A 16010-nucleotide genomic window follows, 5' to 3' on the forward strand; every position below is an offset into this window, starting at 1 on the left:
TAAACCCACCCAGTAGTCAGAGACCCAGGAGCTTGAGAATGTGTCCACACAGGTAAAGAAAAAGTCAGTGTGGCAGCAGAGATGGGAGGAGACCACAGCAGGATATCAGGAAGTAGTCTGATTCTAGATGGATTCAGACAGAAGAGCTGAATCAATGGATGAGACAGCATGGGAAACCTAGAGGACATAATGCTAACTGAAATAGCCTGTCAGAAAAGACAAATACTGAATGATTCCATTTAGATGAGGTATGACGAGTAGCAGCCTGGCAGCGCTAGCCCAATCAGACCCCATTTCTTTGGCCCAGGACCTGTGGGATGTGAAGGAAAGAGAAAAGTCAAGGTCAGTCCACAGACAGTCATGCATCCTGCTTCTGTTCTGACTAATGTTGTGAATCAGTTGAGAAGGTTTGCACATCTATCACCTTCAACAACTGTATTTAACTTTTCATATATATATATGAGTAACGTAGAACAGTTATATATATATATGAGTATATATGAGTAATGTAGAACAGAGTTCCCTCCTGAGGCACTACTGACATTTGGGACCAAATAATTCTCTGTTGTGGGGATGTCATGTGCACTGGATGACTTTCAGCAATATCCCTGGTCTCTACCCACTAGATACCAGTAGCCTTCCTCTAGCTGAGATGACCAAAGATGTTTCCAGACATTGCCAGATGCCCCCTTGGGGACAGACCCCCACCCCCATTGAGAACTATTGCCATGAGTCTCCCTCCCCAGGCAACTCTCAGGACTGTTGGGTACATTTCCTTTCCATCTTTCTTCTGCCTACTTTCTTTACACACAGACAGACACACACACACACAAACGTATGCAAATATGGTTCTGCTTTTTCGTGCTCCCCATGTACTCATAAACTCTTTGATTGCATTACTTCTAATGACCACACAGGATTCTCAGGGCCAGGGGCAGGGGGCACAGCTTTTACACTAAATCCTTAATATTTGGCTTTATCCAAACAAAGACATTCTAATTATAATTTTTCATGATTAGAAGTATCAGGAGTGGTTGGCTTTAAGTCTGCCAGGTCTAGCTTTGGGGATATTCATGTCCTAGGTTGCTGGGGTGAGTTTGCAGTAAGTATGTGTCTGCAGCTTATGGATGTCCCCAGCAGCCCACTAGAGTCTCCCATCAGCAGGTAGCCACACACTCCTCTTTCTCTGGCCTATAGAACACTGTACTCCAAGGGCTCCCAGCCAGTCCCCTTTGCATGGGGCAAGGGGTCCTGGGTGACTCCAAAGGCTGCAGAAGGCCTTCCCTGGCCAAGCCCTCCACCTCTCCTGATTCCTCCATTTGTCATGGAACCTGTGAGTACCATCTGTGCCCCCATGCCAATGCCTGAGGTATGGCTAGGTGAAGGGCTGAGCACAGCTGAGGTCCATAGCCACCTTCCTAGCAGCCCTGTGGAGCCCTGCTGGTCTTGCAGATAGGCTGGCACTGCTCCAGGATCCCCACCAGATAGTTTGCACACCTGGAGTCACCATGTAGGAGTTGTAGAGCCTGACCTCTCTGACCCCCGCCATCTGTCCCTTGTGGGTTTGTGAGGCAAGAGTTAGTTAAGTGGCGAGTGGATCATCATCATTGGTTGTGGCAGGGAGACAGCCCCTGGGGGCAGAGACCCTGGGTGACACAGGCAGAGCACATCCTCCAGGCCACCATACAATAGTGACAGATAGCACCTAGGATCAGGTCTGCCTTCCAACTTTGCACATCTTGGGACAGCAGGTGTCCCCAGAGGGTAGTAGGTGTGTTCCCATCTCCAGCTGTCAACAGGCTTTGCCAAGCCCCCACTACATGCAGGGCCCACGGAAGGCTACAGGTAGGTATGCAAGCCACCTCACCCCAAGCTTTTGCTTCCTGTGCGAAGGGAAAGTGAGCCTGGGGAGTTCCAGGAGCTGTGACAGTCAGCCCAATGTTTGCTGTAGTGAAACGATTGCTGGCAGAGTAGTGCAAGTTAGTGGGCAGAGGCTGGCATTGAGGTTTAGCCTCAAGGGCTTGGACTGTTGCTTAGCTGGCCCCAGGGAGCATAGTGCTGGCACCCTGGCCTTGGGCAGGACCCAAGCAGCCCCTCTCATGCCCCATGGCTGTTGCCCTCCTCCCTCAACCTGACATACACTTCCTTCCCATTTTATGAAAGGTCAGACTGCTCAGCTTCCTTTCATTCTTCCTGTGGGCATCTGTTGCACCCTTTCTGTGAGCTTCAAACTAGACTTGTCCTGGAGGAGCCATCAGTAAAGTCAGACTGTGTCCCTGCCCTCATAGGGCTGATAGAGAAGTGGGGGCAGACAGCAGACCCATCTGCGAGTCAGTGGAAAGGCTATTTAAGGTGGCCATGGGGCTGTGGGTATAGTATTCCAGGGGAGCATCAGGGGAAAGGTGAGATGGCACCAGGTAGAGAGATCTGCAGGGACCAAGGTGGGAACAAGTGTGGCCAGAGGGCCGTTCACAAAGAGGGGTTGGGGGATGTGGGGGAGATGAGCCAGCGGGTAGGCAGGTAGACTGAGGCATGGAGCTGACTCTTGCCCTGAGGCAGGTGCAGCCCAAAGGCCTTCAAGCAGAGCAGTTAGACGTCCTCTCTGCCTTCTGCTGTGAAGCAGGGATGGTCCAGATAGTGGGCAAGGGAGGACATAAGGTGCCTGTATGCATCTGCGATTCTTTGCCCTACTTCTCTTCAGGACCTTACAGCCCACCATCTGCCCTCTGTCAGAGCAGGGTCTATATGCATAAGCCTCAGGGCCCATGCAGCCAAGGAAAATGTGCCATTATCTGGTAAGTGGCTCCATGGGCCTCCTCCCATTCTCAGAGGTGCCTATGAGCCAGCAGTGTGACAGGTTGCATGAGGCCATGATGGCTGGCTCAGTGTTCAGCACACAGCACATGCCCAGGCAGATTTGTAAAGTGACTTGCGCACCCATAGTAGATAGGTCGGGGGTCAGGGGAAGAGCCCAGGCCTCAGACTCCTTGCAGCCTGGACCAGATGCCAGGGATGGCTCTGCCACTTCCTGGCTCTGGGACCTTGGGCAAGCTCTTGAATTTCTCTGAGCCTCTATTTCCTCATTGGTAGACTAGCAATTCTGTGAGGTGAGGGGTTATGGCACTGTGCTCAGCCCAGGAGGCATCATGTTGCCTTACGTCACCACACCACACCACAAAGCTGCAGGGCAGGCTTTATGCTGCAGGTGCACGGTGCAAGTCAGATCCCCTTCCCCCTTGCAGAGGTTCAGCAAGGGCCCAACACAGTCTCTGCCCCCTCCTCCACCCCCCCAGCCTGGCACCCATGATTCCCCAGACAGGTCTCAGCCCTCCCTGTCAGCACCTATCTGGGGCCTCAGGCATGAATCAGCTAAGGGCCCCCATAACACTTTGTGCCTTAGCACCGATCAGCTCTCTTTCTCTGGTGGGCCCGGGAGACAGCTGGAGAAACACACTCTCCACCAGTACACAGTAGCCAGGTCTGCGGGAAGCTAATTTGTAATCCAGGTTGGGTTTGACAGGCTAGTGCTTTCTGCACCCTTTGTCCCAGAAACCTCTCCCACTGCCTTCTCCCTTTCTGCTCCTATCTAGGGGACAGACTGGCTTGGTGCAGGTGGAGTGGTGGAAAACAAACCAGAGAGGAATGTCCATTCCCGTCCCATGGCCACAGGTCCTGCAACAAGGCAGCTGGGCAGGGAAGCAAAGTCTATGTGACTCTCTCCATCCTGGCCTCAGTGCTTTCTCTTGTGTCCCCAGCCAGAAGGAAGTCTTTGTTGAGGTTTTACTTTCTTGGTATTCTTAGGAAAATGATGGCTACTGGAGATGCTTCTTCAAGCCAGGCTCTCAAATCTCTTCCCGCTGGCCTCAAGTGCTGCTACTTAAAGAGGTCTTCTGGACATTTTTCCAAGTTCATGAGGAGCCCCAGAAGCAGCTTTGGGGTCATGACTCTTGGGTAACTTTTCTCAGGCCAGGCCTGTGCCCTGGGTCATGGAGCTGGAGGAGTGGTTTGCCACAGCATTGAGGCCAGGGCCATAGAGGAGAGGAAGGGTATGCACAGGCTCAGTCCCCTAGGTGGCCTGTCTCTGCTCTGGGCTCCGCAGCCCCTGGTCTTAGTACTTACTCCCTGCCTCATAGTTCCCTGGCTCCCCACTGGCCTTATGGGCAGCCACATCTGATCCCCTCCACCTCCTTGGCTAGGCCCTGACTGTCCCCGGTGTCTGGGCACTTGCTTCAGTGAGTCCCTTATCCCCATAACAGCCTTGTGCAAACCACAGCCCAGGTATCACCTTCTCCCAGAGCCTCCCTGACCTTCTCAGACTGGGTGAAAGGTAGGTCTCCTTTGCAGCCTACCTCCATGGTCAGGTGTGCTCAGCAGTGGTATTAGAAGTGTAGGTGACGGACCAGGCATGGTGGCTCGTGTCTGTAATTCCAACACTGTGGGAGGCCAAGGCGGGCAGATCACTTGACGTCAGGAGTTCGAGACCAGCCTGGGCAACATGGTGAAACCCCATCTCTACTAAAAATACAAAAATTAGCCAGGCATAGTGGCAGGCACCTGTAGTCCCAGCTACTCAGGAGGTTGAAGCAGGAGAATCACTTGAATGACTTGGAGGTTTCAGTGAGCTGAGAGCATACCACTACACTCCACCCTGGGTTACTGAGTGAGATTCTGTCTCAAAAAAAAAAAAAGTACAGTGTCCCACATCACCTTCTTGAGTCCACCTATGACTGATTAGACCAGGATGGACACCTGCCTGGGCTGAACCTCTCAGATCTCCTTTGGGAAAGACTTTGAACCAAGTGTGTCACAGTGGGTCATGGCTGAGCACTGATGCAGGTTGTGAGCCCCTTTCTTGGGCTTCCTGAGACCCATCTGCATCTTCCTCTTGGAGCCCTGCTCTACTTACTAGTCTTTGAGCTAATCTTTCATTTTATTCCTTTTAATGAAGCATACCTGAACCCCCACCCCTTCTCCCTACCCTGTACTCAGTTTGTCTGCAGCTGACCCTCCCTCCTTGGACCTGCTGTAGAGCAGGGGCATGTGGCCTGGGATAGGGTGGGGTGGGGTGCAGAGGTGGGAGGCATTATGTGAGAACTTGGAACCAGCCTCAAGAGGCTTTTGAATGAGTGGCCCGGGAAGCGGGCTTTCCAAGGCATGGCTGCCAGGCATTACTGGGGACTTTTTTTTTTTTTTTTTTTTGAGGTGGAGTCTCACTTCTGTCACCAGGCTGGAGTGCAGTGGCGTAATCTCGGCTCACTGCAACCTCCGCCTCCCAAGTTCAAGTGATTCTCCTGCCTCACCCTCTTGAGTAGCTGGGATTACAGGTGTGTGCTACCACACCAGGCTAATTATTTTATTTTTAGTAGAGATGGGGTTTCTCCGTGTTGGTCAGGCTGGTCTCGAACTCCCAACCTCAGGTGATCCACTCGCCTCAGCCTCTCAAAGTGCTGGGATTACACGCGTGAGCCACCGCGCCCAGCTGCTGGGGACACTTGAAAGTAAACTACAAGTTGTTCCTCCTAGGTGCTAGAGCTCAGAAGTTGAAGGTCAGGACTGGGTATTTTACTGTTTTCTGTGAGTGTGAGCAAAGTGGCTTCTGCTCTCAACTGGGAGCCTGCCTCCGGGGTCTGAGGACCCTCTCACTGCCCAGGTTGTTCCCTCCTCTGCCTGTTTCTCCTTCCCCTCAGGGAGGGGCAGGCAGGGGGTCCCTCAGCAGACGGGAAGCTCACAGTGAATGGAGCTTCCTACATACAGCCCTGGGCCCTGCCCAGTGCTAGGGAGCAGCCCTCAGTCCCTACAGCAGCCCAGTGGGGGCAGAAGGGTAGCCCTCTGTGCAGAGACAGGAGCAAAGGCTTGCAGGCAGGCTAGCATGGGCCCCACAGCCAGCCAGTCAGGGAGCTGGATTTGCACTTTTGCCTCATGATGATTGGGGAAACAGTTCAGTATGCTGAGCCTGGCCAGCAGTGGGCAGAATGGGACCAGGTGGGATAAGCTTGTAGATCAAGAAGTGAGAGGGCTTTCGGAGCAGCTGGAGTGCAAGGTGATGAAGGCCTGTGCCCAGTGCTGGGAAAGGTGAGCAAGGGACCTGAGCAGGAGGGGAGGACAGATTGGCCGGGACAGTGGGTACTGTGGAAAGGGTAGAGGGTCTGGCATTGTGCAGTCCCAGGTGCCAAGCCCAGCTCTGCCCATTGCCAGCCCTTTCCCTGTAGGACAGCATGGTCCTGAGGTGGAGTGAGATGGCCAGTGCAAGGTGCTTGGCTGCTGTGGTGAAGACCAGAGAGGGAGGAGTGGCTGGCTAGGCAGCTGGTGGGAAGGCTTGCTCTATGGGCCAGTGAGAAGGCCCCAGAGAAGGCTGAGGCAGCCAGGTCTGCGCCCACCCTCTTACCCTACAGCATTCTCCCCTGGGCCTGGATTCCACGAAGAGGCTCTTTGCCCAGAGATCACTGACCTAAGTACTGTGGCCAGAGCCTGGCCCTCCTAGCCTAAGGCAGCTGTACCACCAGCCATGAATAAGGAATGCTTTTCCTGACAAATAAGTCAAAGCTGCTATTTGGACTTGTGGAGGGCCCCTGACAGAGGCAGGTACTGGGTCCATGTGGCAGGTTTATAGGGTTGGTCAGGCCAGGGGTCTCTGTCAGTCCCCATCTTGGGCAGTCAAGGACTACACTCCCAAACCAGTGGTGCTGGGCAAGAGATCAGTTCTGAAAATGCATCCCACAGCCTGAAGATCAAAGCCCATGGCCAGAACCGCCTAGAGCTGTGGAATCAATGTATGCAGGAACTGCTGCTCATCGTGGTTTGCTGTGCAGCCAGGAAGGAGGGGACCGCCTGCCTTCCCTGTGGGCGCCCTGAGCAGCCCACACACTCACTTCCAACCTACTTCTTGTTTCCCCAGAACCTCCAGTGGGCCCGCGACGTGTTGCTAGGCAGCAGTATCCCGTGGCAACAACTGCAGCACATGCCGGCACAGGGGCTCTTCTGCGAGAGGAACAAGACCAATTTCTTCAACGTGAGTACTTTGCCTTGTTGATTTCCAAGACGGTTTGTTGCCACTGCTTTTCACTGAAGGCGCATGAATTGACCCCCTAGGTGGGTGTTCCCAGGGCCTCAGGTTTGTGGCATCCTCAGAGGGCAGGCAGGGTGGTGCAGTCGAGAGTGAGCCAGACTCCGGTGTAGGGCTATGATTGCTGAGCGACTTCTGGCAAGTCACTGCCACCTCCTGTGGGGAGAGGCATGGATGAACTTGGTATGTTCTCCAAAGCCCCAGGTATTCTGGGGCCACACAGGCAGTGATGAGAGGGGTACAGGTCCAGGTTCCTCCTCCTGCTGGAGCAGCTCCTCCTATGGTCTCAAGCACGCAGGAGATTCTGACTGCTTAAAAAACAAGTGCGGGCCGGGCGCGGTGGCTCACGCCTGTAGTCCCAGCACTTTGGGAGGCTGAGGCAGGTGAATCACAAGGTCAGGAGTTTGAGACCAGCCTGGCCAGCATAGCGAAACCCCATCTCTACTAAATATACATAAATTAGCTGGGCGTGGTGGCGGGCACCTGTAATCCCAGCTACTTGGGAAGCCGAGGCAGGAGAATTGCTTGAGCCCAGGAGGCAGAGGTTGCGGTGAGCCCAGATCATGCCATTGCACTCCAGCCTGGGGGACCAGAGCAAGACTCTGTCTCAAACAAACAAACAAAAAACAAGTGGGGCCTGGGTGCAGTGGCTCATACCTGTAATCCCAGCACTTTGGGAGGCCGAGGCAGGCAGATCACCTGAGGTCAGAAGTTTGAGGCCAGCCTGGCCAACATGGTGAAACCCTGTCTCTACTAAAATACAAAAATTAGCTGGGCGTGGTGGCAGGCACCTGTAATCCCAGCTACTCAGGAGGCTGAGGCAGAAGAATTGCTTGAACCCGGGAGGCGGAGGTTGCAGTGAGCCGAGATGGCGCCATTGCACTCCAGCCTGGGCGACAGAGCCAGACTCCCTCTCAAAAAAAAAAAATGTGACCAATATTGGGCTTTCGGCGCACTTAAGCCCTGCTATTCCGTGTGAGGTAGAGACTTACTCCTTGAGCAGGGCAGGGCCAATCACCTAAGCCTGCCTGCCTCTCGTCCCAAAGACCTACATTTGCTCCTCTTGACACCCCACCTGGATCTACCCTCCCCCATTTCCTCTGCCCTGCATGGAGACAGCTGGCCCCTCATTCCCCTCTACCTCCAAGTCCTTACCTATCCACCGCCCCTCCCAGCATGGCCAGCTCCCAGCTGAGTGACTTTGGCAGGTCATTCATCCCCTCTGAGCTTTTGTTTCTTCTGTATTTTCCTTGATTCCCTGTTACTCATGGAGAAACTGAAGGGCAGAGTTGGCCTGAACAGGAGCTGAGGAGAGCAGGTTTCAGGTCTGGGGGTGTGTAACAGGCCAGTTCTCAGGGTACGTGGGCAGGCAGGTCCCCACTGAGAGCCAGCCAGCTGGTGGGAGTGTCTGGGCCCATGGCTCTTCTCCCAGGATGTGGTCTTCTGGGGTCAGAGTAGCAGCTTCAGATCCTGAAAGCCCTGCATCTGCGCACCCTCTCTGTTTTGGTATTTTAGAGACAAGTAGGAGGTGTTATTGGTAATCAATCTAGATGATACCAAGGGATTTGCCGCAAAAGAGAGGTGCCCTCTCACCTGCATGCCCAGGCAACAGCTACTTCCCCGCAACGGAAACCGTTTGTTGTCCCATGTGTGTGCTCTTCTAGAGGGCATCTGCCCATTTACATAGATGTGCACAAAAGGCAAAAGTGCACACACTTTTCTTCCCCTTGTATTTTCTCACTAAACAATATTCTTTTTGATAGCCACTCATTCTTTTTGATAGCTACTGCATAGTATTCCCAACATTGGGATGTTCCACAGTTTACCTACCCATCCCTTTTTTTTTTTTTTTTGGAGATAAGGGTCTTGCTCTGTCACCCAGGCTTGAGTGCAGTGGCGTAATCTTGGGTCACTGCAACCTCCACGTCCTGGGTTCAAGCAATTCTCCTGCTTTAGCCTCACAAGTAACTGGGACTACAGGTCAGCACCACCACGCCCAGCTAATTTTTGTATTTTTTTTTTTGGTAGAGACAGGGTTTCACCATGTTGACCAGGCTGATCTTGAACTCCTGGCCTCAAGTGATCTGCCCTCCTCGGCCTCCCAAAGTGCTGGGATTACAGGTGTGAGCCACTGTGCCCGGCCCCCCATTCCTTATTGAGGGACACTTAGATTAGTTCCAGTCTTTTTTACTACAAACAATACATCACACACACACATACACACACACACAGAGAAAGGCTCAGTGCTTCACTTATGAAGCACTTCCTTGACTGTGATATTACGCTAATTTTAACTTCTATCCAAAAGTTGGTGTCCTTCATGATCATTTTCTAGTGGATTATTGGTTCTTTTCCTATTGATTAATAAGAACTCTTTATATATCAATGAAATAAGCCCTTTGTCAATGTTTTGAAAATCTGTTTTTCTGCAGCTGATAGACTAGAGTTAGAGCTAGACAAGTTGCTTAATTTCCCTGTCCTGGGTTCCTCACCTTGAAAGTGGGCTTCTATTACCTGCCTTGAAGAGTAACTGTAGGAATCAAGTTAGATAATGGGGTAATATTTCTGACACAGGATCTGGCACATGGTAGGTACTTAAGAAAATAGTTTCCCTCCCTCCCTCTCTTCCTCTCTCCTTTTGGTGCTTTGCCCTTAAAGCCTATGCAGTGATATGGGAAGGAAGGACCCAACCTCCATGTCTTCCTCTTTGGGTAAGACCTCAGCCTTTCTAATGATAAAGCTAGGGAAGCTGGCCTGCCAGATGCCTGCTCCCCAGAGCACATCCAAGTTGGCAGCCACATGCTACAGGCCCCTTTCCCATTGGGCTCACTCCCTGTACCTTCTCCTTAGTTTCTGGGACCTTCCAAAATGAGTCTTGCAGAAAAGCAGTCTGAGGCTGTGTGCCTGTGGCAGGGAAGGCTGGTACAGCCCCATGTAGGCCTGGCACATAGGCAATGCCATCCCTGCAGCTGGAAGCCCCTGAAGATCAGAGCCACCCCAGTCCAGACTGGGTGTTTTGGTGGTTTTGCCTCTTCCAGGAGAGTTGTTCGTTCCTCCATGCTTCCCAGTGACCTGCTGCTTTTACCACCCTCTGGGGCCTCTGTCCTCGTCTGCTTTCTTACCTCTTCTCTTTAGGGATAGGTTTGGGCTACTTGTGCTCCTTGAGCTATGCCTAGTGTCCAGCATGTCAAGAAATGCTGGGCAGTTCCTGAACACTTTCAGCACATGAGTCTATCTGGCATATTCCCAAACCTGGGGAAACTGCATACTAACGTGTTTATGAAGGAGCATTTAGGGCAGCCTTGGCTGTCTCTGCTGGAGTGGGGCTGTGTCTCTGGTAGATGGCCTATAGGTTGGGATGAGCAGACTGGCTCACCTCCCTTCTAGCCTGCACTGGAGTTTACTGTTTAGTCCAGGGGGAGGCAAAGGCGGCAGGTGGGTGCTGGCCCTTGAGAGGCAGTAGAGGGAGGTTGAGGCTGGGGACATCAGCACCCTAATCCCTGTCCCTCTCAACCCACTGTCCTGGGCCATCCACACTACCCAAGCTTTGTGTTGCTCAGCCTGTCATCCTTAGAGCTTGGGTGGGGGGCACTTCTGTTATTTTTTAATGATAGGTTTTGAAAATTGTGAGAGTTGTAGTTTAGGAAAAACTCAAACCCCTTTTCCTTTGTTCTCACACCAACACAACAGTCAACACAGACAGAAGACTTCTGTGACCAAGTCGGGGACGGATTTTTTCCCACCAACAAATAAGCAATCAATTCTGTAGCAGACACCAGCTGGGTGTCCTCTAATTGAATTAAATTCCAACATTATCTTTTTTTTTTTTGAGACAGCACTGTGCTCTGTCACCTAGGCCCTTGGGGGCCCTACCTCAGCCTGCCAGATAGCTGGGACTACAGACATGCACCACCATGCCCAGCCAATTTTTTAATTTTTTGTAGAGATGGAATCTTGCTATATTGCCCAGGCTCAATTTCAACACCTGGAGATAGTGTCAGATCCCACAGGTTGAGGGCTCAGTCCTCAGAACATCCCCCGCTTCAGACACTAGTCACAAGTCTGGGCCTCTGAAATGTCTAACTAACTGGCTTCAAGTTCATGTTCCTACAACCCCCTCTTTGGGTTTGATTAATTTGCTGAAGTGGCTTACAGAACTCAGAGAAACACATTTCCCAGTTTATTATAAGGGATGTTACAGGAGGATATGGGGAAGGCTATATCCTCCTGTAATTGTTTCTCTCCAGGCATGCCACCCACCAGGAGCTTTCGTGTATTTAGTTATCTGGAAGCTCAGAAACCTGTCCTCTTTGGCCTTTTGTCGTGATTGAAACATGGACAACTATATCAAAATGTTACTGGACAAAAAGATTATTATCTAAACCCAGCGAGACCTGTCTGTTCAGATTCTTCTTGCCCTCTCTGCAGCATTCCTTCCTCCAGGATGTGGGGTAGGACTCTTATCTGGAATGAAGGTCTTAAGACCCACAATCAAATTAGAGTCCTGTCTTGGGCAAGCAGAAAGAAGGGCAGGAGAAGGTCAGAAAAAGAGAGATTCTGTTTACAGTAACGGGCTATGAGAGTTAGGAGCCAGGAACCATGTATGAACAAACATATATATATCTGTCATATAGATCATAATATCACAGTCATATAGGACCACATTTTCACTGCCAACAGTTCAGACACATAGAGTCCACCTACCTTTGTTTGCCCATCCCCAGGCACTGTGCCCTTTTCAGAGGTGCTTCTGTGATCAGCCAAGCCGTTATCTTTTTCTGGATCTGTGTGTACAAAAACAGATATGTCGTGTGGCTTTTTAAAAAGTGAATGTAATCCCAGCACTTTGGGAGGCCGAGACGAGTGGATCATGAGGTCAGGAGATTGAGACCACCCTGGCTAACACGGTGAAACCCTGTCTCTACTAAAAAAATACAAAAAAACTAGCCGGGCGAGGTGGCGGGCACCTGTAGTCCCAGCTACTCAGGAGGCTGAGGCAGGAGAATGGCGTAAACCCGGGAGGCGGAGCTTGCAGTGAGCTGAGATCCGGCCACTGCACTCCAGCCTGGGTGACAGAGCGAGACTCCGTCTCAAAAAAAAAAAAAAAAAGTGCATGTGTGGCTGGGCGCAGTGGCTCACGCCTATAATCCCAGCACTTTGGGAGGCAGAGGTGGGTGGATCACCTGAGGTCAGGAGTTCGAGATCAGCTTGGCGAAACCCTGTCTCTACTAAAAATACAAAAATTAGCCGGGCATGGTGGCGCATGCCTGTAGTCCCAGCTAGTCAGGAGGCTGAGGCAGGAGAATCGCTTCAGCCTGGGAGGTAGAGGTTATGGTTAGCTGAGATTGCACCACTGCAGTCCAGCCTGGGTGACAGAGCGAGACTCTGTCTCAAAAAAAAAAAAAAAAAAAAAAAAATGTGTGCATGTGTGCTTTTCAGCAACTTTGCTTTTTCCATGACACCAAGTCTTGGAGAAGTTTCCATGTGAGAAGGTCAGGTCGTTTTGCTCTCTGCAACTGTTGACCTGTCTCCTTGGGTGGACACATGTATGGGCCCAGTGTTTGCTCTCACAGTCTCCTGGTTTGTGCATCTTTGTGCTGTTGCTGTATTCCTCTCTAAGTCCCCTGGCCTGGCCCAGAGGAGGTGCCCACATGAATATTTGTGGCTTAATTTCATTCATCCCTTTCCCCTCAGCAGTTGGTCTCCAAGCTCATTCTTCTGGATCAGCCAGTGCTGGATGTTGTAGGAGACAGGGAGAGCCTTGGCCCTGGCCACATGATGCTCAAAGCTGATGGTAGAGCGCTGCCTGCTTGCCTCCAGGCGGGGCCTTCATAAGATGCCGCAGGGCATGTGGGAGGGACAGGGAGCTGGGCTCTCCCATGTGGGGTGGGGTGCTGCTCAGCCAGAAAGGGGACAGGAGAGGAAGGCTAGGATTAGAGGCACCCTTGGGGGAACTCCTTAGGCTGGGCTGCTGACAGAACCTTCCTGAGGAGTTTAAGGGACCAGAGAAAGGGATGGGTGCTAAGGATCAAGTGAGTGGGATCTTGGGTTCCTATGTCAGCTTTGCTGACAGGAACTCCTTGCACATGGGGCCCGCCCCATGGCTGGCTGGCCGGCCCCCACAGCAGCACAGATGGACATGTAGCAGGGCTCAGCACTGTGGTTGAACATGAGGAGGAGTGAACATGGTATGTTTTGGGTCCCACTGTTCCACACACTATCCTTCCCTGGGCAGAGGGGACCAGGAAAGCAGGCACCAAGCTAGGTGGTAGGTGCTGCTGGGGTGGCTCCCCACACCATGGAGGCTGAGGGTTTGTGTCTGGGTGCCCAGAAGCTTCTGGAGCTTCCCCTGCAGGCATGCACACCTCTGGTCAGGCAAGCCTGCATGGCCAGAGCCAGGCTGCTTTGTCCAGGGTGAACTTCTCTCCCTATCTTGTAGTTGATTCAGAAACGTTCCCATAGTAACCAAGCCAGAGACGGTTCTCCTTCCTTCCCCAAAAATGTTTGCTTATTTTAGCAGGCAGGGTTTTTTTCTTGTTTCAACCCAGTTTCCAGCCTCTGAAAGAAGCAAAGGGAGCTCAGGGCCGGGCTGGCACTACCTCCTGCTTCTGAGGCTGTGTGGGGCAGGCAGCAGTGGTGGCCTAAGTGTAAGTGGAAGGGAGGTGCTGGCCTACTGTGGCCGCCCTGAGTGTGGTGTCTCCCCTACAGCTGCTCCTGCCACTGCTCAGGTGGGCAGCCCCCCAGGCCTCAAGATCACTGAGAGGAGCATGGATTTTGGGCACAGGCAGGCACAGCTCCCGGCCACTCCACCCCTTACTCAGACTGGGTTACCCGTAGGCAGAGTGGTCCTGACAGGTGGATGAGAGCTATCATCACACACTTGGCATGCCACACAACTCACCCTTAGGTCTGGAGATGGGCCTGCATGGAGGCCTTGGGGCTTATCTGTGGATCCTAGAGGCCAGTGCTAGGATGTGACTGAAGCAGGGAGCAGGAGGACCTCCAACTCACATTTGGCTGGGGCCTCCATAAACTCAAGGCCCTGCCCTGACTTGAATGGAGCAGCCTGAGATGTGGATGGTGGCTTTAGCAGTTACACCCACCACATAGGCCTCTTTCTGTGAGGCTTGGCCAGTTGTTGGTGCCTGTGGATGCTGGTCAGACTTCCTCTTCTTGGTCACTGCTGCATAGCACTCCACTGTCTGGTTGTCCTGGTGGTCTACCTCCCCTCTTCCCAGCAGATAGGTGGCTTTTGGTTTTCCACTATTAGGAAAAGAATGCTGCTTTCTCTGATCTCCTTTCTCACCTGTGCCAGGGTCTCCAGGACAAATGCCTGGAAGTTGGAGGCTAGGACACAGGTCCCCACAGCCAAGCGCTTCCACACCTTACCAGATGTTTTTTCAGAGCCAGGCCAGATGCCCTCCCACCAGCCATTGCCCCACCCCCTCCCAGGACTCAGAACCGCAGATGACTTTCATTTTGGCCAATCTGTGGGGTGTGCCAAAAAACCCCAGGTGGTTTCAGTGTGTGTCTTCCAGGTGACTGGGGAGGCTGAGCCTCTTCCCACGCCAGTGGCCAGTCCCCTTTGTCTGCCCAGGGTCTGCCGTGTTCTCTCCTACTTGGTGGCCACCACAGGTGGTTCTGTTTGTCCTGACTGTGTTGCTTAAACTGATGGGAGGTACAGTCATCATGAGCTGTCTTTGTTTCTTGAAAACATTTATGCCCTGTGCTGTCCCAGCCCTGGAGCCTGAGTGCTCACTGAAGGCCTTGATGTGGTCTGGTAGGGAGGAAGGGCCCCCCTGCCCCAGCTAGTTGGGCATCAGGAATTGAGTGTTGGTCCCCACCCAATTTCTGGTACCCCACACCGGCCAGAGTTGGGGGGAAGGAGAGAAGGTCTCCAAAACCCCCAGTACTGTCCTACTCAGCAAGAATCAGTCATGCCCATTGTACTTTAACTTGTCATCAGTTGGTTGTGTAACCTTGGAGGAACCCCCTCCCTGCACCCAGTGAGCAGATGTGAGGTATATGTTAGGAGTGGGTACAGTGGACTCACCTTCCAGGCCAGGTCTCAGCCAGTGCCTCTCTCCTCAGAGAGAGCCAGTAGTCCAGAAGTAGGCTGTTGGAGCCCAGCAGACCTGGGCACCCCAAGGCAGGGACCTCATCTGGAACATCATTGCCATTGCCCTCCCAAAACCTCTCCTAGCTCAGCAGGTAGGGAGTGCCTAGTGACTGAATTCCTCTCATCCTCAAGAATTCCCTAGGGTGAATGATTGGGAATTAGCAGCCCCAGAGCAAGGGGAACAGATATATCTTGACTCAGTCACCCAGGAACCCAGCTGTGTCCAGGCCCCAGGGTCTGTGCCTGAGACATCTGCCTCCTGTTGTAGGGCCAGATCTGGCATCACCTCCCTGACCAGCCCCAGCCTGACTTGCCCCTTCTCTCTCTCCATCCTTCTGACTTGTAAGAGGTACCTTGCCTGGTGGGCCTGTGGTCAGCCCCTGTCTCCAGACGCCAGCCCCAGGTTCAGAGCCTGACACAACCTAGGGAAGAAGTGTTGGTTGCCACTCAATTCCTAGTGCCCCACACCACTCTAGGCTGCCAGCAGATCTGAGTTGCCTCCCAGTGGGTAAACAAGCCCCAAGACTGTCCACACAGGGTGTTCCTGCCTACCCTCTCTCATCAGGGCCAGGGAACATGGGGATAGGAAGAGCTGGTTTGTAATAGCCTCACTCCTTCTCCCAAGTCAGCCCCATATCACCTCCCCTCTCAGGACCAGTTGTGACCAGTTTTCGTGCCACCGCTGCTTGTCCCTTTGCTCACACTTCAAGAAGCATAATACCTGCTGTGTGCCAGGCCCTGGCCAGCTGTGTGGTCAAAAAGGGCTCAGGTCCACAGGCTAGTCTGCAAACCTGGATTAGTAGTCACCTTTCAAAGAGGTGCTAGGAA

At 52.7% G+C, this 16010-nt stretch overlaps 1 protein-coding gene across 7 annotated transcripts in view; it reads left to right on the forward strand.

Moving 5' to 3' along the window:
• Nucleotides 1–16010, forward strand: part of CABIN1 (calcineurin binding protein 1) — a 161658-nt gene that overhangs the window by 107883 nt on the left and 37765 nt on the right. For all 7 annotated transcript variants that reach the window (XM_007975151.3, XM_007975152.3, XM_037995408.2 and 4 more), the window contains one exon: nt 6896–7009. In XM_007975151.3, the coding sequence (XP_007973342.1) occupies nt 6896–7009 (114 nt within the window). The remainder of the gene's footprint in view (nt 1–6895; nt 7010–16010) is intronic.

The sequence above is a fragment of the Chlorocebus sabaeus genome, chromosome 19, assembly GCF_047675955.1.
Source record: "Chlorocebus sabaeus isolate Y175 chromosome 19, mChlSab1.0.hap1, whole genome shotgun sequence".
NCBI lineage: Eukaryota > Metazoa > Chordata > Mammalia > Primates > Cercopithecidae > Chlorocebus > Chlorocebus sabaeus.